Source organism: Macrobrachium rosenbergii, chromosome 44 (genome assembly GCF_040412425.1).
Source record: "Macrobrachium rosenbergii isolate ZJJX-2024 chromosome 44, ASM4041242v1, whole genome shotgun sequence".
In the NCBI taxonomy this organism is placed as follows: domain Eukaryota; kingdom Metazoa; phylum Arthropoda; class Malacostraca; order Decapoda; family Palaemonidae; genus Macrobrachium; species Macrobrachium rosenbergii.
The window spans coordinates 9,765,756-9,787,786 of NC_089784.1; the positions used below are offsets into that span (position 1 = coordinate 9,765,756).

At 37.3% G+C, this 22,031-nt stretch overlaps 1 protein-coding gene across 1 annotated transcript; it reads left to right on the top strand.

Annotated features, from left to right (window-relative positions):
* The first annotated feature begins 1,447 nt into the window (after positions 1-1,447).
* Positions 1,448-17,936, top strand: LOC136829328 (ankyrin repeat and MYND domain-containing protein 2). Its single transcript, XM_067087702.1, has 4 exons — positions 1,448-1,749; positions 6,293-6,598; positions 8,701-8,835; positions 11,700-17,936. The coding sequence occupies exons 1-4, from the start codon at positions 1,558-1,560 to the stop codon at positions 12,321-12,323; spliced, it is 1,257 nt and encodes a 418-aa protein (XP_066943803.1). The 5' UTR covers positions 1,448-1,557; the 3' UTR covers positions 12,324-17,936.
* The last annotated feature ends 4,095 nt before the right edge of the window (positions 17,937-22,031 follow it).

Genomic DNA, 22,031 nt, shown 5'->3' on the forward strand with positions numbered 1-22,031 from the left:
TAATCTTAATGACCCTTGCTTAGCATCATTAAAATAATGAAAGATAATGAAATGTGCTTTGAAGCAGAGAAACTACCCTAATCATATTTTCATCAGCAGAGGAGCCAATATAGTCATTACTATTGGGCTGAAAGGATTTCAGATACATATATGTAACTTTTACCAAAATATTTTTAACAACTGATTTCATCGTAGTCATATTCACAATTTTCTGGCAATAAATGGCGAGTCATATTCTTCTAAAAATAGAAATACTCTGTTCATACAAGACGCTGCATAGGAAACTAAAGTTGGCTTATCAGAACCTTGGACGAGGGCTTGCTACCAAGAATATTTGTTACTGATAAAGTGGTAAGTTCATTTCAAGTTTTCTGTAAAAGAAAACTATTGAGATGGCTATTTGTCTGTCCGTCTGCACTTTTTTTTTTTTTTGTCCGCCCTCAGATCTTAAAAGCTACTGAGGCTAGAGGTCTGCAAATTGGTATGTTGATCATCCAACCTCCAGTCATCAAACATACCAGATTGCAGCTCTCTAGCCCCTGTAGTTTTGATTTTATTTAAGGTTAAAGATAGCCACTATAATGCGTCTGGCACCGCTATACGTGCCAACAACAGGCCACCATCAAGCCATGGCTGAAAGTTTCATGGGCCACGACTGCGAGTTTCATGGACCATGGCTGAGTTTCATATAGCATTATAAGATGTACAGAAAACTCGATTGCGCCGAAGAAACATCGGCTTATTTTTTACTGTTTTTAATGACTTCAAACATTTGAATATAATACCAAAGATTTCTTACCATAAGTTACACGACCAATGTTTAATTCAGCGTCAACAAAAATAATTAAAAACAAAACAACGAAACAAGAGAAATAAAGACTGCTATCAAGTAATGTTAACCTTTTCTGTAAGCTAAAAGGTTAGCCAAAATTGTCAAGGGTTACTGAACGATCCTCTAACACATAAAACAATAAACCGATATTGTACAAGAATTTGTCGACTGAATAGATTTATAAGCCGATTTCATGAATCGATATATTGACGTAGTGTATGAGTACGGGCAGTGTAGTTGTCATGGTGTTATCTGAAATATAGGGAGGCTGGACCTTTAAGGATGGGGCAGCGTTTCCTAATGAAGAATGTCAATAAATCCATGCTTCCTACCTCTCCGAAATATTACTCACTTCAAATGGTTTCATTCACCAGGAATTTAACTATTTTATCTTACAGTGATACCTATTCTACTTTTACTAGCATTTTATGTTTTAGCTTCGAATTTTCCACAACTGGCACAGGGTTTAGGAAATCGTTGTTTATATGCAGAATACTGTACATCATAATTATCCCCGTGACACGTAAATCAATGTTCATGCTGTAACGCCACATATTTGCATAGTAATTTGCTAAGAGTTTGGTGTAGTGTGCTGCGTAGTAGTAGTAGCAGCAGTCGTCGATATGTAAGATGAGGCTGCGACAGTTACCGGCAGCCATTGCCCAACGGTCCTGCTGAATGGGAGTAGAAGAGGAAGGGGAATGTTCCAGAGGTAAACAAACAACATGTCTGAGAACGACAAGACTCCCCCGCCTGAAATTATTGCTTTAGTGGCAATAAACGAAGTGCAGAGCATTAAAACCCTCCTCTTGAAGGGTGAAGGCAAAGTCACAGATGTAGACACTAATGGGATGACACCTCTGCATCATGCGGCGTTCAAAGGGAATGCGGAACTATGCAAGCTATTTCTCGATCACGTAAGTTAACCTACGGTTGGATTGGCTAACCTTAAAGTTGTATATGAGAAAGGTGTACTACTATATTTTTTTTAAATTAATTTCTCTCTAACTCAATTTAAATAACAGCGATAGTCGTATTAGGTATGATGGTTCTGTAATGAGTGAGAGGCGCCGAGTCCTAGGCCTGGCCAATGAATCGCAGGGTCTAAGGAAAACAGAAATTGTAGTGTTTTGGATTAATCTTTAGGCCTATTCGTTTGCAATTCATGAAAGAAATTATGTTTTCTTTAAAATGCAAACTTTATACTACAATGGTGCAAACATCAGTTTTTTACATGCCATCATTGGTTTGATCTGCAATGCAATTCAGTGTCTGTTAATGGACTACCACATATTTTTATGGTAGATCTGAGTAGTAGCTCTGAGGCAGCGATTTCCTTCTAACTTGACTTTTTCTACAGTTTTTTGGTTGCTAACTATGGATTTACCTTCAATTTTTGTCACACAAATGTAATTAACCTGTAATTAATCCCTGAAGTCCATCCAACAAGGGGTTTCCATATGTGATCTTCACAAGACAGAGCACGGGTACGTCTGTTTGGAACGGTTCATATCCCGTCCGGCAAGTGCAGTAACTTGTTAATGTATGGGTACTGACCCCCCCCAGGCCAGTACTAAACAAAGCAAAGGGACATTCCATCCCCCTTGATGCCCATACTAAACACGGCAAAATGCATTTATCTCCCTCCTGTTGGTGAATGGCTCCCTCTTGTTTTTCTCCTCCAGAGGCCGCCTCCTCAGTGTAAACACATCCGCTCCATTTCTGTGTTCTCCCCCACCCAAAACCCCGAATTCCTACAGTCCCCTTTTACTGTTGAGTACTGTTAGGAGGCAAATAACAGTTGGCCGACAACAAACAAACTCACCACCAGTATCAGAAGCCCTAATAGTGTAGAAAAAACCAGTTTCCAAGGTAAAAACAGACGTGGAGCTAGTACTTAGAATTAACATTTTTATTCTCAACACTTCACAGTAGAATATTTCATATATATACAGTATAGTGTAAAAAAAGATTGGTAAAATTTTATAAGTTGCCAATAAAACTCCAACCAGCCATTTTTCATGCAAAAATGGCTAGGAAATGTTAGGCCTAGGGCACTAAAAGGACCTAAAAATTCCAACCTAACATAACCTATGGGTGTTTTACTGGTTACAATTTTGCCATATTAGCTATGGAGGGGGAGATGGCCAGTGTTGTCTTACCTTATAAGTTGTAATTTGATTAATTTTCTATTTATTTGTGCATCTTGTTGATGGGGTTCAAAATAACGAGAATGAAGAGCTCTTTTAAAAAATGTAGGTTACAATTTCATATCGTGTATTGGTAACCTATAAATAATAGCGATTATTATTATATTATTTTTATTATATTGCCACTGAGTATCAGTTGTGAATACAAGTCAGAAGCATTGCGAAAATGGTCCACTTAATAACTGATTTTTCCAAATGTTTCTATGCAATTTTGTTTCTTGACTGGATTGTGAAGTTGGTAATTTTAAGAAAGAGCTCTGCAAGGAGATATTGTTTAGGCCTATTAATGAAATTTTTTGACAGCAATATTGAAGGGGTGTATATAATGCAGTACAGGTGGGATAATCTGAGAATTTACCATGTTTAGTACCAACTCCTCTGGGATGAAAGTAAAAATATAAACAAAAGATGGCAAAATTTTTGGGGTGCAAATAAAAATGTAAACAAAAGATGGTAAAGTTTTTATTGTTTCAGTAAATTTCTTAAATTATCTCACCTATATTGTAATACATACACCCTTTTCTATATTGTTCATTCAAAAAATGTCATTAATAAACAATATCTCCATGAAGAGCTCATCCTCAGAATTACTGTGGAACTTGATGATATTTTCATTGTTTTTATATTCTGTGATTGTCAGTGATATTAGAACAGTGACTCAAATAATTTTATTTTTCTTTATGGCAACCTGTGTCATGAAATGGTCAAAAAGGTTGTGTAAGGCCACTCTTCCTTCTTGGAAGAGAGCGAGGGCTCATGATTACAATGCATGATTGTCATGCCTTAGGCAGGGTTGAGGCTGTTGCATCTTCTCATTTAGACGAGAGGTATGCTCCTTCCTCGTCCAGTTATGAGCTTTCGAGCTCACACCTAAATGAGTCTGTGCATCCTGCTTGCAGTGCATGTGCTTGGTCTTGGGACTGTGTGCATATGGTTGCCAGAGACAATCCCTCTCCCTTTACCTCCAAGGAGACACACAGAGAGGGCACTTAATGTTCATGTTGTGGGTCCACTGTCCATACCACAAAGCTCTAGTAACAGGGAAGGCATTTCCTCCCACATCTTTTCAGGGGTGCACTTTGGAGAGGCAACACCATTTTCTTGCTCAGTTCATGCACATTCTCCAAAACATGTCCACACCAAGCTATCTCACTTGATGGAGAACACTCCTTAGATCTCTTCCACCGCTTTTTTTGTGCAGTTTGCCATGCAAATGCTTGTGAATGGTGGGGCATGTGCTCACTCTCCTCCCACTGCCATAGTAGTTCGGTGGCTACCAAGTATAGGGCAGAGGGTTGGCAAAGTCCAGAACTGAATGCTGTTCAGACAGTAACTGCTGGATCTCATGTGCCTTCTTCAGTTAGAGGCTCTTCATTTTGGTCATGAGATATAAAGCAACTAAAGGAGCAGAAAGCAGATGGATCATCCTCCTTGCCTGGAGAGGGTGTAGCTCTCACCTCGGGGATCTGATGGGTCCGGATGGTCCCTCTCCTCTGGAACCCTTGTAGGAAGAGGTGGAACAGCACTTTTGAGAGATTATTATGCTCATTCACAGGTGTAATAGTCTTGTGGAGGCTACTTTGGATTCATTGCATGGTGTCCTTCTAACTGCTTCAGGGGTAAAGATAGCTGCAGCTAAACTTTTGGGTACAGCAAAGCCTTCAATGTCAATGTTCGTGAAGAAACATGCTCTCTCAAAACCCAGATAGGTAGCCCAATCATCTTCCTTGAAGAAGGGTGGGGAGTCTTCTCAACTCTCATCTTTCTCCCCTAGCTGCAGCTAGGAAGGGAAGAAAGGGAAAGAAGAAGGGAGGGAGTCTTCAAGGATGATGATCCCTTTCCTCTGTTGCCACGGGTAGGGGGTTGCTTCTCTTGCCATTGGGCTAAGTGGCAGGAGCTGGTAGCAGAACCCTGGGTAAAATCAATCCTCCAGGATGGAAACAGGATTCCACTCAAGAACCATCTTCCTCCCCTCTTGCAAGCACTAATACTGTTCTGACCATACCCTCGGGATTTGCAGAAGTCTCCTGTCCTGTTAGTAGAGGTGGAAACGATGAAGGAGAAAGCCAGATGCACTTGTGGGTGGTTTGTCTTGGCACATGAGCTATGGAGCTGTCAGTAAAGATACATCTAGGTAGGAGGATTGTCTTGAATCTCGGCAGATGAGCTATGTTTGCCAATTGATGCTAGGAGCAACAGATTTGCTGACACTTAAAGTTGTGGTGAACAGGTTATCCCATGACTCCAAAAGACAGTCAGACAGTGATGTGTATCTTGTTGGCTGGTTTCATGGGAGTGGTCAATCTAGTTTGAGCAATGTCCAACAGTGTTTCCTTCACTAGCCTTATGAACTCAGGCCTCTGGAGTGGTATGTGATGGTCATTTCATGGAGTCTCTTTCAGTCACTGTGTAAGACCCTTATTTAGATTTTGGAGAGGGATGTCACACTCAAGACTGCCAGTTCTTGCCTTAGCCTTGATGAAAGCAATGTATTTCTTGGGTCTGTTGCAATAATAATTGTTAACTACCAACTTGTACCTCACGTACATAGAGAGGACGGACGGGCTGTACCTGGGATGTTTACCACTGGGCACTGTTATCCTCTCATATTAGTAAATGTAAGGCTGTATAGCAGGTTACACTAGTCATCCTTTCCCTGCTCACATATGTTAACAAGAAGGTGGTCTGTATGGTTGTTAATAGTAACAATACCCATCAGTTCCATGTACAGTGCCTCTCTCTTGAAGAGACACTCAGTTAATACATTTTTAATAATTTTTGGTAAATTAAATAAGATCTAATATATAACCACTAAAAGAATAAATCCTCTGGGCCAGCCCTATGAGAATTAGAAAAGTTAAGTCAGTGGTGTCTCTTATATCAACCCCAAAGGTTTTTATTACATCTTTTTGGTAGCTGAAGGTTTTGCATAGTAGAGTGAGTGGGTGCTCCCCTACTTGCCTAAATACTTTATTAACAGGCCTCAACAGCCAATTCAAGCTGTCACTGAAGTTACCCCTGTATAAAAGTATTAGTTTGTAGAGCCAGGAAAATTGCAGTTATCCTTATAATAGTTTTATTTTTTATAGTGAGTGCAACAAATATCCCCTGTTAATGAATATGAGAATGCAGTTTAATTATAAACAGATCATATGCAACTTAATTATTCTGTTCAGTTGAAAATCCAAAGTAGCTGCCCAGCTTGTATGCATAAATATATGAATTTAATAACACTTTCTTTTCCTTGCAGGGAGCAGATGTAAATGATGATAGCCATGATCATAAATATGCACCTCTTCATTTTGCTGCTCTTTCGGGAGATATTGAGACTGTACAACTTCTTCTGGAGAACAATGCAAGGCCATACCATGTTAATACCTTGGGCAGGACTGCCGCTCAGATGGCTGCATTTGTTGGAAACCATGCTGTTGTGGCACTGATAAATAATTATATTCCTCTGAAGGATGTTTCATATTATGCATCTCCTCAGGGATTAAACACAGAGCCCAAATTATTGCCAACCATGGTGAAACCTCTTTATAATCTAATTTTGCAGGTAAGAGTAGGTGGTCATTTTAGCCTTGTAAATTGTTTTGTAATACAGTGAGAAGTTCTATACAGTTGCATGTTTTTTAATACACTAAAAAATGTATGTTGTAAATTAATTGTCCAGTGCTGCATGGTTATATATGATTCAAGTTAGTGAACAAGAATGATTCAGTTATGTATCCTTTAAAATTTAGCATATGACAAACAAAAATGTTTTAATTTTTAAAGGAGTCTTTGCTATGCGAGTTATCAGTATTCTGTACTGTTTTCTCAAGGATAGTAAAGTGTGCCTCACTAAGTTCTGCTGATTTATTTTCTCAGTTTTTTCCTCTGTATTTTTCCAGCATAAATATCACCCCTGTTTTGTTATTTTCAAGATCAGATAGTTGTGTCACAAATACCTTTCTTTACCAGTCATGACAAATTAGGAACAGCATAGGATTTTCCAAAGATACAAGGGCCAAGCAGAGGATTTTAGTCAGAATTCGCATGGCCAGGATGCTCTTACCTAGAAAGGAAAGCAGATTTATTGTAGTGCAGACAACTTTGAACTGAAAATTGAATTAGCCAGGATGCAGTTAACTGAATTTTGTATAAGTAACTTACCAAGTAATTATATGGCTATAGTTTCCACTCACTTGGCAGTGGGGCTTGTCACCTGCACTAAACTATCGAAGCGCTACAGCAATTTTTAAAATTTAAGCTGCCGAGCGAGTGGAAACTATAGCCATGTAATTACTTGGTAAGTATGTATGAAACTTAATTTTATCATGAAAAAAACATTTTTAATCAGAAAGAATAAGCCAATGGTACCCTTGTGATGGAGTGGAAGAAGTATTCATGGAAGAAGCCATTCTCTACCTTTATTTTTATTCCGTTTGAAATTCCTGTTTACTAGTTGCTTCCTTAGATGTGGAAACGTGCACTTTTAGTAGCAGCCACTATAGATTCCAGCTTCTGGAATGACATAATACAAGAAGAATCTTACTGGTGCAGGTCTTTAAGAAATTGAGATTTTAGCATGCCTTGACATTCTTCCCCTTTACCAAGAGAGGTTAAGACTACACCTTTGAGCTTTTCCATGGGGAGATTATTGCATTTGTAAAATGAGGTTTGCAAATAGTTACCACTATGACCATTATTATTAATTGTTCTTACACAAATGCAAACCTTCATTCTTTACAGAGGAATTTAGCTTTGAACTTGAGCTAGAAACAACCATTCAAACTTATTGACAAGGTAGTTAACTACCAACAGGTAGGGGAAACTCGCCCCTATGTCAGTCTGCACTTCAGTTTTCTTCCAGCAGCTGTAAAGTTCAGACTTCTCACAAGACTTGCTGCCCAACTTTGCTGTTCAAAATTTTTGATGAATAAACTTTTCCTTTTTTGGTTTTTCAACCATGTGTTTGCATTACTGTATTGATTCAGTTCCTCAGGAATGTAGCAGCTTTTGGTAGTGTTCACAGGAGCTGTGTTGTTTTCCAGTTAACTTGATATACCTACCTTTGAGATTGTAAGACTTGGCCAGTTGGAAGGACTGCAAGAGTTTGGTTTGCTACAGATGAGTTAATCCGTCTATTGCAGCCTCCCCCTTTATTCTCTTGGAAGAAGTAGGCTGTTTAACATTATTCTGTTGATCATTGTGGCTTAGTCTTTGATTCCAGACTTGACTTGCCATGCGAATGAGATGAGTGTTTACAGGGGTGGAAGAATGAAGAGGTGTTCTTCCTCTCTTCACCTTCTACATAGTCCTCTTACACCTCAACCCCATTCTTTAAACTACAGCAGTGAGTTTGGAGTGGGGGAGTCTACCCCACGTTTGAAGTCTTGTTACGTGTCATCATCAACCGAAAGAAGTAGAACACATTCCTTCAAAAAAGAGATTTAACTAAACTGGCGGTGAGAAGGTTTTCCACAGAGGCTATAAGAAACCAAGGTGTGCATGCAGTAAAACTTGGGGTATAAGGAAGTGTTGGACTTCAAGTGTCTGAGGATTTCTTATAGGTATTCATAAGACTAAAGTAAAAGTAATCGGTTTGCATTGAAAAAATTTATCTTTTCTGTTAAAAATATCTATTTTATAACTAATTTTTGCTCTTTTTCTCAGGTGAATTTGCATCCTGTTAAAATTGCATTGACAGTTGATAAATCCAAGGATCTGCAAGTAAACATTTCCAAGGCAGTGGAAGTCTTGAATTTGATGCGAGAAAAGGAGAATAAGCGCCCTGAAAATGTTAATGAGGTAATACAATGTACAAATTAGTTCTTATTTCCTTATAGGGTCTTCATATGCTACAGCATATGTATTCAAGATACAAATCTGTTGCTTTCTAAAAGCCAAGAGACCAGATTTGAATTCTGTACTGGAAGCCACTCATGCTAGGCATCCGATGTTTTAAATAAAGGAGTATTGCTTATAGTTTGCCTTGAGTAGCATACTGTAGGCTTTATTAGTGTTCCTTTAGCCCTCCAGCTACTTAACTGTCTTTTCACTTTTCATCCATTTCTGTTATGAATCAATCTTGTGGGTCAGCCCTTGAGAATTTAGAAATGTTGGATAAACTACATACATAAAGCAGGTCTTATAAGTATTATTTATACAATTGAGGGAACATAGACAAATTCTGAACCTGAAGCAAACCTGGAAATATGAATATGAGAGTCATGCCATTCTGGGAATGCTTTTTTTATATGTCAGTTTTTTTTAATATGGTGGAGGTGAATGAACTCTCCATTGTCTTCTGTCTTTTGCTGTTTTTGCTTGAATTCTTATATGGTCTAGGCCTTCAACTGTGCCTTTTCCATGATTTTTTTTGCTGTTTATACTGGTGCTGCTTTTCTGACCAGGAGTTTTATATAAATAACTTACCAAGTAATTACATAGCTATTAGTTTAATTTATTTGCAATAGCTTAAATTCAAATTTCACAGCAGCGACACTGGTGTTCTGTGTAGGTGACTAGTCTCGCCCCCTAACGAGATTGTTAGGAATGACTTAGCAGAGAATCCCCAGTCTGCTACTGTGACGTCTGGTGTTACCATCAGGTGTCAGCAGCAGCTTTTCTTTTTTCACCAGTTATTTAACCGGACCGTGGTGTTCAAGCCGAAAGTCAAGTAGCTTCAGCCAAAAGCTTTCAGGATCAGTTTTTTCCTTGTTTTGTTTTTACTAAATGGAGTCTGGTCTATCAGTTGTTCACTTTTACAGTGAAAATTGCAGTTAATTGTTTAACTACTTTGGCGAGTGGCGTAATATAATGTAAACATTGGTTCATTGTCGAACTGATATGTACGTTCGCTACTGAACTGATGTTTTTGATGCTACAATAGTGAATTTACAATCTTTGGTTTTACTTACTTGTATGACGAGTAATGTAATAATTTAAAATGTTGCTGAGTAACGTGATGAAGTAAACTTTGCATTCGCTTCCATCTTTATCGAGTAGCATAACAAAATGTAGGCATTGCGTTCACTACAGGACAGGTAATGATATACTGTATTTTCTTAAGTCTCAAATAATGGTTGATAGGAGTTGAGTTGAGGTTTGTCTGCATGATGGTACCCTGTCTACTTCAAGAATGAATTAAAAACATCTTATTACACTCCTTTGCAGAGAACTAAAAAAGTTGAAGGGCAGAACGTAGTAGTAGAGAATTGTGCTTATTTTGGTTGCACTGGGCTTTGAAAAGAATTGATGTTCTTGACAACCGAGGATCGGCTCCAAATGCCCTGGAGCACTCACCAACTCCAGATTTCTTAGCTTACGAGCTACTAGCTCATTTGATGCCCAGTTGCCTGGTGCCATATACACCTGGGAGTACCCAGTGCCCGGCAAAGTAGCCAGTGAGAGCAGAGCGATCAGTGGGATCCAAGCGCCCAGTGGATCCGAACGCCCAGTGGATCCGAGCGCCCAGTGGATCCAAGCGCCCAATGGATCCGAGCTGCCTAGGAATCCAAGTGTAGTCTGGCGCCTACCCCCCATCCATTTTTCTCTCCTACTGCTAGCCCTCTAATTTTTTCATATTGCTCCAGCGCCTAGCTCCCTCGCTTCCTTCCCATGCTATTGCCAGTCTTGTGTCTGGGTTAACAGAAGTTAACCTTGGAATAGTGAGGTGTTATGCCATCTTCAAACCATTGTATATCTCATTTGTCATATGGTTTTCTATTGCACTCTAGCTATGAACCCTTGCATCTTGAAATCATACCTTTTCTAAATCTCCTTCATCTTCCTTGCAAATATTGTTGCCCCTGTTGTGTATTATTACAGGCCTTTCACACACATGGAGAACCTGTGCTTTCCTGAGTAATGGGACACTGTTACAATAAACAATCACACACAATCTACCTCTTGTATGTACAGATCCATTCATGGTGTCACTATTGTGGGCTATAGCTTAGTAGATTGTATGCCAGTTTGAGAGTCATTGCACCATGATTTCTCTGTGAACAGCTTTTCATCTTTTATTGTGTGTATCCTTTTAATCCTGTAAGCTTCTTGATACTTGTAGATTTACTTCATTGAATTTTGCTTTACACAGTTACTCCTTGTCGTAAATTATTCTCCGTTCATAGCATGGATTTCATTGTATGACAGTGGATATAATGAATATTCCAAATGTTTGGCATTAAGCATATAACCACTTAATTTTCTCATTTGTTACAGTTTATGTTATTAAATATTTTTAAAAAGTATAAACTTAATGTACAGGTTTCTCCATTATCAGTATGAGATTTTAAAATGTGGAGAAGATAGATCTAGCAAGCTAAGTTTGGTGATTACATAAACTTGGAAGTGTTTTTAGTTTATTTTGGATATGTCATAATTGTTTGCTGAATATAATTTGCATTATTGAAGTTTTAACGTATTTTTGACTTTTTGTCACTTTGCCTCAACTCTTCACTTGAATTTAGTCAGATAAGCTGGTGTCTGTTATACAGTTAATGGTTGTATGGTAAATTGGTTTTGTTTTGTGCAATTTCAGCTAAATGGCCATTTTGAGAAGATATGTATTGAAAAGAAATTAAATTCTCCATTGTATAAACAAAATTTTGTTTACTAAGAAATGAAAGAATCTGCACTTCTGTATAGCTTTCAAAATTTTTTTTCAGATAATTTGCATCAAACTGCATTACCTTGCATATGTTTTGAAGACTTTGGAGAAAGAAAATAAGAAGATAACAAATGAAATGTCTGAAGACAAGAAGACATCAGTGTATGAAAGCATCATTAAAAAATGGCTTCGAGCACGTCCTTCAGATGGGTTTGAAGAGCACTTAGAATTTTATATTCGTGATGCCATTAAATCTTTTCCACATCCTGAAATGCCCTTATTTATGCAGTTAGTCCAAAATCTTTCAGGATCCAGGGTGGGTGACTCCTGGGCCTTAGGGACTTTAAGTGGTTGCATAAATGGACAAAGAGCATTCCATGATGAACAAGGATGCATAGCTTGTGGAGATGAGTCCAAAACTATCAAGAAATGTTCAAAGTGTAAAACTGCACGATACTGTAGTGCTATTTGCCAAAAGTTGCATTGGGGTAGCCATAAGAAATTTTGCGAAACTATTTATTTAGAAAAGAAAAAGGGTCAAGAGGAATTAGAGAAAGAGAAGGAAAAGGAAAACCAAAAGCAGCAACATGTAGAAGAATTGAAGAATGATGAAGAAAAGGAAAATGAGGAAAACTCAAAAGTACCAGTTGACAATAAAGAGAGTGAAAAGAATACAACCTGAAGTTTCTCCTAGGGAATCAGGTGCTAGGTTCTCTAGTCTGTAAGCAGATTTTTACCATACAACATAACCAGGTATTTTTAGGAGATTCTCAGATGAATGTAGAGTTTTTTTGTTTTTTTTGACAAAGCTCTTACCTAAAGTTAACTTGAGTACTTCCAGACGATCTTTGTTATGATGTCTTATAATCAATGGAGGTAGTTTTTATCCGTGAAAGAATTATGTTTATTGAGTGCCAGCTTGTAGAAAAATAAGCACTATACATTAAATAGGAGTAATTTAAATGTACTGTAGTGTGTTTTTTTATTTGAACTTTGCATGTTGAAAATTTTATGTTATTACTCATACTTATTCCTTACTACCTATAGAAGTTAGGTATCTTCAAGATTATAAGGGAGAGAAATGTTCTCCCATTTTGTGTATAGAATGAATTGGAATAAATCTTTTTCTTTTCATGTGCCCTTTGTCAAAATGTCTTTAATATCCAGCTTTCTGTGCGTTTTTCTCTAGGATCAGACTGTAAAATATATAGCTGTTTGTTGTCCATTCACTGTTAAAAAAGGGAGCATGCTATACACTGTCTTAAGAGAATATTATTTTCTTATGGTTTACTGATTTAGGTAACTGAACAACTACACCATTAGCTGAAAATTCACACATGCCTTTATTTCAAGAAAGAATCATTTGTGAAACTATGGCTTTAAGTATAAAACATGAAAATTATAATTTTTCCTGTGTACAGTAAATGAAGTTGTTGCTGGATTACAGTATAATTTTAGGAAACGTTTTATTTTAATTTTTCTTTAATGTATATACTAGTTCTTTAGTAATCCTTGAATGTATATCTTATACACAGAATATACACAGCTACATTTCATTCCAGAATAATGTTCAAAGGATTTAGCTAGCAAAAACTAGTTTAGGTTATGCCAAAATATCTGTGCTGCTAATAACTGTAAGGAAGTATATTTACATTTTATAAAATCACTCAGAAGTGCATACCTGGTCAGTTACAAACTTTCATTTTCCTTAACAAATTGCCTTCAAATTACACAGGGAATTTTTGCAATACAGTAGTGAATATTCAGATTTTGTGGTTGTGGGAATTGCAAAGTTTTGTAACAGTATGTTATATTAATTAGGATTTTCGCTACATAAAATTTTTAAAGGAATACAAATGAAATTGGTTAATACTTAGTCGAATGGCATTTAGAAGGGATATTCATTGCATGCTTGGTAAGTTTTGTTGGCAGTGCTTACTTTTAGTGTTGATATTTATCACACTAGATGTTGGAAGTATTTGAATTTGAGGTTGTGTTACTTACATATAGGTAAATTGAAGATGGAGAATGATTGATGAGAAATATAAGTACAGTAGCACAATGAGATAACGGACCGTGGTATATCGTACTTATGGATATATCGGTGAGAATTGGAAATATCGATTTGAGGGTTTTCGCTTCTGGATTGAGTGCTGAACTGTTTTTCAAATTAGCCACTCTTAGTAGGTACACCACTCGCGTGCTGGCATCCCTTGGTTATTGTACGGCATCCCTTGTGTTATTGTACTGTCCTGCAGTTTATATTAACGAACAACTGTTTGCCGATATTAGTTACCATAACTAACACACGTTTACTAAGAGTTGCGTTACAGTTGTCTTGTTAAAACTTGCTTATTTTCAACGTAATTCCATAAATAAAAATCAAATACATTTTTATTCATCCGTCACGCGGTGCAGAAGGTGGTAAGAAAGTATGCCACTAACTTGGAGCAGCAGGTATTTTAGCTGTGGCTAAAGAAACGAATTGTGAGCAGACTCTAAACCGATTTGGAGGCAAAAGCAACAGCTGAAACTGGCAAAAATCACATATTAATTTGATTTACTGCATTTATTAATAAATTAGTTGCAATTTTTAAACCCAGATTTGATAATTAACGAAAGAAACGTCTCTGAATTAAGTTTCATTCGGCAGCTAAAGACAGCGATGATGTTGGTAAAACGCAATCAGCCGATGACTTTGAAAAAAAAAAAAAAAACCAGAATGCAAATGGCACATGATAGCTCTGTTCATATTTTGTAATACAATAATATAACAATAATACATCCAATATGATTAGATACAGTACAACAAGTTGTATTAAAATTATTATTATTCTCACTATTATTCGACTTTTGCAAATCGATATGTTGGTATAACTACCTAACCAAGGCAATAGAGTCTCTCTCTCTCTCTGCATTTCATCGACCACTGTACTTATGATGGTGCTCCATCCTCCACTAAAAAATTACAGTTTTTAGGACACTTTTATCAGTTATCTCAGTGAGCTACTGTATATGGTTATTATTCATAGTCATCATTGTTCTATCCTGCAACAGGCTCTTAAGTATAAATGTTCCAGATCAGTCAGGTGTGGTGGATATGCTTTTGTATTTACTGACAGAACTACAGTGCAGTATGTCACTAAAGTTAGCTAATTTCAGATGGAGAATGATCGGTTGAAAAGTACTATGGTGTTTTTGTTAAACATTGCCATCATTAATAATAAATGTCATCACACACTTGTGACCCCAGAAGGTGCGAAGAAAATCAGCAATTATATGTATGCACATAAATTCTCTCTGTTAAAGGAGGCTTTCACCAACTTGATCAGTTAGCCTTTTCAATCTTGAGCTAAAGAGGCCAACTGATCCAGTTGGCCAATGCTTAATCTAGTAAAGAAAATATATTTACATCCATGTAATTGAGGGTTTTCTTCACCCATTGTCATCATTGTTTTGTTATGTGACAGGGCCTGGGTATAAGTGGATCAAAATCAGTCAAGTTTCATGGGTATGCTTTTGTATCTATTGGTAGAACTACAGTGCAGTATGACACTAAAGTTGGCAAATCTTACCCACTCCAGAGAGCTGTAACTTAGTGACTCCAAAATTACGGTAGACATATAGAATGTATGACACCCAAACGAGAGTTGGTATGTTAGTTGCAGTATTTATTATACCAAGTTAAATTTTTTTATATGGTTCAGTTTTGATACCATTTCTTGTGGATTTAAAAGCATTGAAAATTGGAAATGCAAAAGCTTCTACAGAAAAAGCATTGAGCAAATGGACCAACTCTTTTACATGTAGAAGTTGGCTGACTTTGATTAAACTTCAGTTCTGAGGAAATGGCAAGTGAAAGGGATTGCCAACCTGAAAATAACACTGAACAGTAAATGACTTTATTGAAACCAATGACCATCACACTGAGGCCGTTAGCATACCTTTGAGGCAAGATCTATTAAGATTGGTAGTCCCCATGTGTTATCCAGTGCACCTGAAGGAGGAACCACCTATTATTGGCAAGGTAACTAGGACTGGTAATAGTTGGGCCACGGCATCTTATAGCAGGACGGATTTGTAATCTCGCCTAATACTTCCAGAGTACCATTTATTTTTCTTTATAGTGAGGTGTCTCCCTAGTCTGTGCAGCCTTCCACAAGGCAGTGGAGCTACACCCTAGCAAGGGGGCTTACAGGTTGTGCACCTTGGCTAAAGTTGGCCTGTAGATAACCATAAGACATTCTCATTCTATCCTTTAGTTAAAGCCTTATAACCACATAAACTTTCACCTTACCCCCAGCAGCAAGTGATGAGCAGAAAAAGGATCAGGGGATGACTTTTGTAGTCATTCAGTTTTTCAAGACATAAAAATACAATTAAGTATCGTCTTGACTGTTGATCATAGGTATTACAGAAGCATTACCAGTTGGAAGTGCTGTTAAGTCGTTTCAGAATACAATTTGCTCCACATACACACGCTTGACTCAAGGATATTCAGTTTCATCTTGTAAAATGCCACCAATCTGTGATATTTATAATACAAACCTAACCATAGAACTCGTACTTTGCATTTACTCATTATTCAAGATCACATATAATTTAATGATACAACAAACTCCATCAGAATTGATAGTCTTAACAATGAGACAGAGTTCTGAGGTGTAATAATTGCCAAAAATTATAGAACTTGATAAAAGCATATTTTTTTGACAAACACCTTTGTCATTTATTATTTAAGGTTAATGGTCTGTTACACTGATTATCAGCTTTTTGTAGTTTTACTGAGACTCATTGGGTTTCTGTGTCTTTCTGGTATATAATTCATAGTGACAGATTATTAAGGTTTGAATATATTCTTTGTTTTTACTACATTCAGCTTCATGGTTCAGAAAATCCTGGAATTATTTTGAGAATTCTCTTATTTCTTAGTAGAGTAATACCAGCTTGCTGTTTATTTTATGCTGTACTTTGTATTTTATTTGTATTTTGTGGCTGAACGTAATTTTGTTAAACCCTTAATGGACGGGAATCCTCATATAAGTATCTATAGCAGGTTTTGGGTGATGGACGGGAATCCTCATATGAGTATTATTATTACTCGCCATACTGTTCAAATGAATTTAGCGGGAAAGAGGTTCATAGCACTTCAATGGTCCATAAATGACTTATGGCAATTTATTACCTCGGCACAGGAGAGACATCATCAGTATGCCTTGAGATTTCAGAGTAGGATGTACTGCCTCTTTGCAGCTCCGGGACATCTTTTTATTTACTTGCACATAAATATACCCAGGGATTGATGTTGGTTTTAGTTCTTATCTTTTATGACAGTATGTCAGCTATTAGAAAAAACATGTATACCTCACAAAAAGTTACTGCAGCTCCCTTATCAGTAAATCTTGTAAATATTTTACAACAAATATACTCAGAATTTGTTACAGATTTTAGTTTTTATCTGTTATGATGTTGTGTGAGCTGTAATTACAATTTTACAAAGTAAAATAAAATAGATTATTAGAAAAAACATGCATAACTTGGTAAAATTAAAATTTTTACGAGGTTTTGTAAAAAAAGCCCCACACAGGGTTGTAAACAGTCACTTTCAACCTCCTGTGGAAGGTAGGGAAAATTTTTAGAATTTTTTTTCTAACACCATGTGCATTTGCATATCTTCCTCTTTCCATTGATGTGTTTTTTCTTAAATTAGCCAACCTTAAAGTTTGCCCAGTCGGGGGGTGTGCTTCATATATATTTAGCCTGTCCCTTAAGGGTTAATGTAGTAGTTCCTTGGTTTGAATAATGAAGCGGTGAATATAAAAATTATGTATGCACTTAGAGTAAGTTATCAGGTATATACATTTAGAGTTTATGTTAATGTAATGTCAGTTCCTGTCAAGTTATTACTGTATTGTAAATAAATATATTTGTATCAATTAGAAATGAGAGCGATGATAGATTTTGTCCGCAATTATTATAAATTTGTAGGCTTTACAAGAGTTTTCAGTTGATTTTTAGTTCTGAAGAATATTTTGGAATTGAAAGTTATAAAGGTCTAGTTAAGATACTTAACTGTAATGTACAGATATGGGATGTGAGATAAACTCCTTCTGTAACAGTATTTGCTATTCTAATGTGTTAGTATAAAGGGGGAACTTGTCCCAATAATTTTTATTCCATAGATCTTGTGTTGTTGTCTTGCTGTTAACTGTATGAGAGAGTATTTATTGAAAAAAATGTAATAACGACATGAAGAATGTTAAACATAATTTGGGAATAAAGTAAGTTAATTTTCCTCTTTATTCTTGATACCGCTTTTAGTAAAATTTCATTTCTGTAATTTTTCATAGAGCCAAAGATTGTTCTGATGATAAGTGTTTTATATGACTTTTAAAGATGTAGTAGGGTATTTTTTTGGGAATACCGCAGGGTATTTTATCATGTGGTACTTTACTCTGAGACTTCTCAGTGGGCTGACATTTAGAGGTAACAACGTACACCGAATACAACCTTGACAGTAGTATTAGTCTACACTGTCATTGATTATGGTGCTACCTCTGACTGTTTGATCATAATTTTCTGTAATATAATTCTCATAACTTAGGCATAGGGAAGGATTGGTTTCTGCTGAGATTTTAAGTAAGCCTGGAGTTATCATGCCTTGTGTTCTGCAGGGCAGTGGTTTGGGACCTGTGTCGTTGGCCTTGAAAATAAGTTCGTACAGTACACAAATGAAGCTCTTGTTTGCTGTCCCATTACTAAAAGAATTGGTTACTGGCCCAGCAAGGGAGCGGAGTGAACCAGTTATTTGTATGAGGCTAAATCCATAGTTAACCCAAGACTTTATTGCCTATTTGGTCTTGTGCCAAGTAGTCACTTTATGACTGACTGTGCAAAGGTAACACTGAACTTAGTGATGCTGAATATCAGACACTATATTATTCTCAAAATGTTATCTCCTTTGCAACACTGAAAAGAGTATTATTCCCAAGGATCTTTATACCTACAGTGACAATTGTACTAAGGATGTGCTTCAGATTGTTCTACCACTGTTAGAATAATATTCAGACTAGATGTTAACAATCTTCATTTCGTAAATAGAACTGCCTGATGCTGATTTTCCCCTAGCAATGGTAATTCTTACCGATGTCCATGCTGGCATAAGGTAGCAACTACTATGACCAAATTCCTGTCAACGATTAAGCAATATCTCTTAAAACCCAACATCTTTAATAAATGGCAGACCTTATAAAGTACCAGCAGTCAGCCACCAGGTCTCGGCCAAAGTTGCTCTGAGAGTTCATGTCCATCAGTCATTACATAGTGATGCATATAACTAACCACTGCATAAGATTAAATTTTACTGTAGGAACATTACCTACAAGCTGGGCATATCTCCTTAGGACCTGTGGTGGCTGCTCACCAGGTCTTGTAGTCATCCAAGCTCTTTTCAGATGGAAAAGCATTGCTCCAAAGGTGCTTGGAGAATATAGTCTGGAGGTTGAACGAGTAAGTGACGGGCTTATCTTGTTACCTTTGCTCTTTCTTTCCTTCCTCTGCAAGGCAACTATTAGGTTGAGTATGTACTGGAAAGGGTCACATTGCAAGTAGACTTCACAATTCAGCACCCAATCTTAGAGGCTTGGCTCATAAAGTGTGAATCCCTTTGCTCCCCCTTTTAACAAGGCTGGAGGGGATCAGTGGTAAAGCTATTGTTCATTAGTGTTAGCTGCCTTTCTTTCCTATACTCCCCTCTATTAGCAGAGCGCTTGATTCTCCAGAGTTTAGCTCCTAGAGTGAGAGTTTAGACTCATCTCACTCTGGATCAGGGCCATCAACCTTGTATCCCTGTGGCAGCAGGTTTTATAGGATGCTGCAGGAATCATTGATCCCCTGCAATGGTTCTTATTCTTCTGATTGGGAATGAAAGGTTTCTGGATGGAGATTCAACTTGCCAGTCACTGAGTGTCTATCTCTCACCTAAGGAGTAAGTCTCCTAAACAAGGAGGTGGGTTTATTTTCCTGTCAGGACAAATATCAAGTTCTTAGTGTAATACATATTTTTTCTAGGTATCCAAACCAGAATCTTTATCATAATCCCTCCCTAATCACCCAACATTGTCCCTGATAGCAAAGGAAAAAGTGCTGGCTTACAAGGTAAGTGGGGGGACTCTCCCAACTTAGCAAGCTTCAATGACTGTTCCCAGCTCATGTACCCCGTAGGGCTAGTGCCGTCAGTGCACGTCATATGGTGCACTGTGGCATTACTTAAGGGTCATTGCAGTGTCCCTTCGGCCCCTAACTGCAATCTCTTTCATTCTTTTTACTGTACCTCCGTTCAAATTCTCTTCTTCCATCTGACTTTCCACACACTCTTACAGTTGTTTCATAGTGCAACTGCGAGGTTGTCCTCCAGTTACACCTTTCTAACCTTCTTACTGTCAATTTCCCTCTCAGCACTGGAAGAACGCATAGGTCCCATTGCTTGGCCTTTGGCCTAAATTCTGTATTCAATTCTATTCTATTCTAGCTCGCGCTAAGCTAGAAAAGGCTCTGGTTTGTTTACTTGGGAAAAATACAAAGCACTTTTGAAGAATGAGGAAAGAAAGTTTGATATTTGGGAATCGGTTTCAAAACAAAGATACCGAACGGTTTTAACTGAGTGTGGTAATTGCAGAGGCATTGCAGTTATGTCAGTTGTGATGAAAATCTTTAGAATGGTCTTTTTGATCTGGCTTGTGAAAGAAATTGGTAGAATACTTAACAAACAAGCTTGTTTTTAGTAAATGAGTGTGGAATTTAAAATCCCAGTTTCGGTGGCTTTTGTTGATTACGAAGCGGCATTTTGCAGTGGATTTACAGTGAAAAATGTAGTCGAAGATGGGAGAGAAGGTTGAGAATGGAATAATATAAACTTGACAGACTTGGAGTATGCAAATATTTAGGAGCAATGAAATCCAATACTGTCTTGAGTTTGAATTCAGTGAAAGACTAGAGAAGGCCAATCAAACCTTGGGCAGGCTGAATAAGATTTCGAAGTCGAATGAAATTCCAGACGAAAGTAAGATTATTCATTAGTCTAGGACAATCTGCATTGCTATCTGTACAGGTATGACAATGAAACAACATCTAAGTGATTTTGTTGATTTGATAATAAAGCTCTAAAAGAGTATGAGGAGTCGGATGGCTGTTTAGAGGAAGAAATTATACCACACATCTCCGACAACCCTTGGAAAAATAGCACATGGTAGTGTCAGCTGGGTCTGGGGTCACCAGAGGAGTTGGAAGATCCAGAACCACTTTAATGAAAATTGAGGCAGGAGGCGGGAGATGAGTCGAGATCTGTGGAAGGGAAAACAAAAAAGGCCTGAGTGGCAGAATTTCACAGAGGCCCTTTGTGTCTCATGGCATTAGGGGTGATGAGGATTTTATAGTATCAGTATTTTAAACAATATCAGTATTTGGTTGAGACCTGTTGCTTCCTTTAATCTATTCTCTTTTAGCCGGAAATGAAGTCATAATTTCAATTCTGTAACCGACAACAGTAGTTAGGATGTAACTACAGCAATATCAAGTACAACTATTTTTTTTTCTCCCTGATAGCTTTAAGTAAGCGTGTTGCCAGGCAACATGAACATTATTTTTTCAACATACCTATTTGAATATTTTTAATCTTACAACCCCTGACGAAAGTGTCGTGTTCTGAACGTCAACTAGGGCAGAGTTTAAGACTAGAGATTACGTCTAATGGTCATTATGAAACCTTCAACCCCTTTATAACGGCAGTGATACTGGTTTATGCCAATGGGCTGAATCATAACCATGCATCCAACCTCTTTATAGTGACAGTGTTCTGTTACTGAAACCTCTCTCCTTCAACCCCACAATATGCTTTATCTGCAATCTTTCCTCCTTGGTGAAGTGTTGTTATCGTTATCTGGCCTAAAACATACCTGTTTACAAAACCTCGAGTCTGAAAGATGTTATCAAGTAGGCTACATGTGATAGGTGTGCTTACAAATCTGTTCATCACAAAAGTGACGCATAATCCTTGCACATTTTATTCTAAGACTTTCTGTAAATATTGTAAATAAAGAGAAAAATTCATGTGAGAGTTAGTTTTTCTTTTAAATAGCTCTGACATTCCCAACCATTCAACTCTATCGTCCCCAAAAAATATACTTCAAATCTTTTAATAAACCATTGCATTTGTGTGGCTAACCACTGCACAGTATTTGGTTATTTATATGTTAAAATTTTTCGCTGAAGCCTCGGTGTATTGGATCCTTTATCTTTATTGTTATTTTTATAACAATATAATTTCGTTCTATTTCCACGTTAGCTTCATTTTTCCTAAGAATAGTCGTGAAGAAGACAAACGATGTCAGTC